Source organism: Sphaeroforma arctica (assembly GCF_001186125.1).
Source record: "Sphaeroforma arctica JP610 unplaced genomic scaffold supercont1.10098, whole genome shotgun sequence".
NCBI classification, from domain to species: Eukaryota; class Ichthyosporea; order Ichthyophonida; genus Sphaeroforma; species Sphaeroforma arctica.
The window spans coordinates 1-985 of NW_014030460.1; the positions used below are offsets into that span (position 1 = coordinate 1).

At 43.7% G+C, this 985-nt stretch overlaps 1 protein-coding gene across 1 annotated transcript; it reads left to right on the plus strand.

The window, feature by feature from the left end:
* Nucleotides 1-112: 112 nt before the first annotated feature.
* On the plus strand, nucleotides 113-769 carry SARC_17222 (hypothetical protein; the record flags this gene model as incomplete). Its single annotated transcript, XM_014288679.1, has 2 exons — nucleotides 113-217; nucleotides 608-769. The coding sequence occupies 2 exons, from the start codon at nucleotides 113-115 to the stop codon at nucleotides 767-769; spliced, it is 267 nt and encodes an 88-aa protein (XP_014144154.1).
* Between the last annotated feature and the right edge of the window lie 216 nt (nucleotides 770-985).

The window sequence follows — 985 nt, forward strand, 5'->3', positions numbered from 1 at the left end:
ATATGTATGTATGTATGTATGTATATGTATATGTATAGATAAATATATATTCCTCTGTATGTATCTATGTACTCTACCCCTCTTCTGACTATTTGTGGCACAATCCCAACAGTTGCGATCAGGAAAGCCGGATGAAACGTGGTTCGACTACCCTTTCACAGTGTTGGTGAAGAGTGTCAAGGAAAAGGTCATGGCCACAATCACAATGCCTCCTCAGGTACGTTTTATATCTAACGGAGACCGTTTAGACATGCACACATACATCTTTGTTTCTAAGATCGAAGAAAGGGATCTGTTTACATGTATGTATATTTTCGAGATCAGAGAAAGTGATTGCTATGGCGTAAGAATGATTGAGAATATGGTTCGCGCTGTCAGTTATCTGTTGCCTGGTTCTATTGGAACTGTTTAAGATTAAAACCTCCGTATTTGGCTGGTATCCATTGTAGACTGTCGCATAACTTTCGTCGGCCTATGACGTTAGTCGGGTAGTCGTGCTGCCAGACGTTGACATTGTGGTATTGTCGTATGGATATCCTAAAACCCTAAAACCCTAAAACCCTATCCCACGCGCTTGTTTTGTCGCATTGACTTGCTACTCTATCAGGAAGCGGCGGCGTTGGGGGCAGCCCCAGCCCCATCCGCAGGCAGCGCTGAAGTGAAGAAGTTAAAACAAACCATCGACGCACAACACAGAGAAATCACCATGCTCAAACAACAGGCTGCTGCGACGGTGTGTGTGCACGTGTATGCTTCAAGCGAACTGTAGTGAAAGGGTGCACCGCACGTATGTAGGAGATTTTGTACTGAATGTGTCTATCTATGGCTGTAGAATGTTATGTATATGTTTGTCCGGATACAATGGGGTGTGGTATGTATAGATTGGTATGTGGTGAGGTTGTATCACACCATTGTCGCATAACTTAGATCACAGGCTCAAATAATGGGCAGCTGCGATGGTGTGTGTTCGATTACATATACTTGT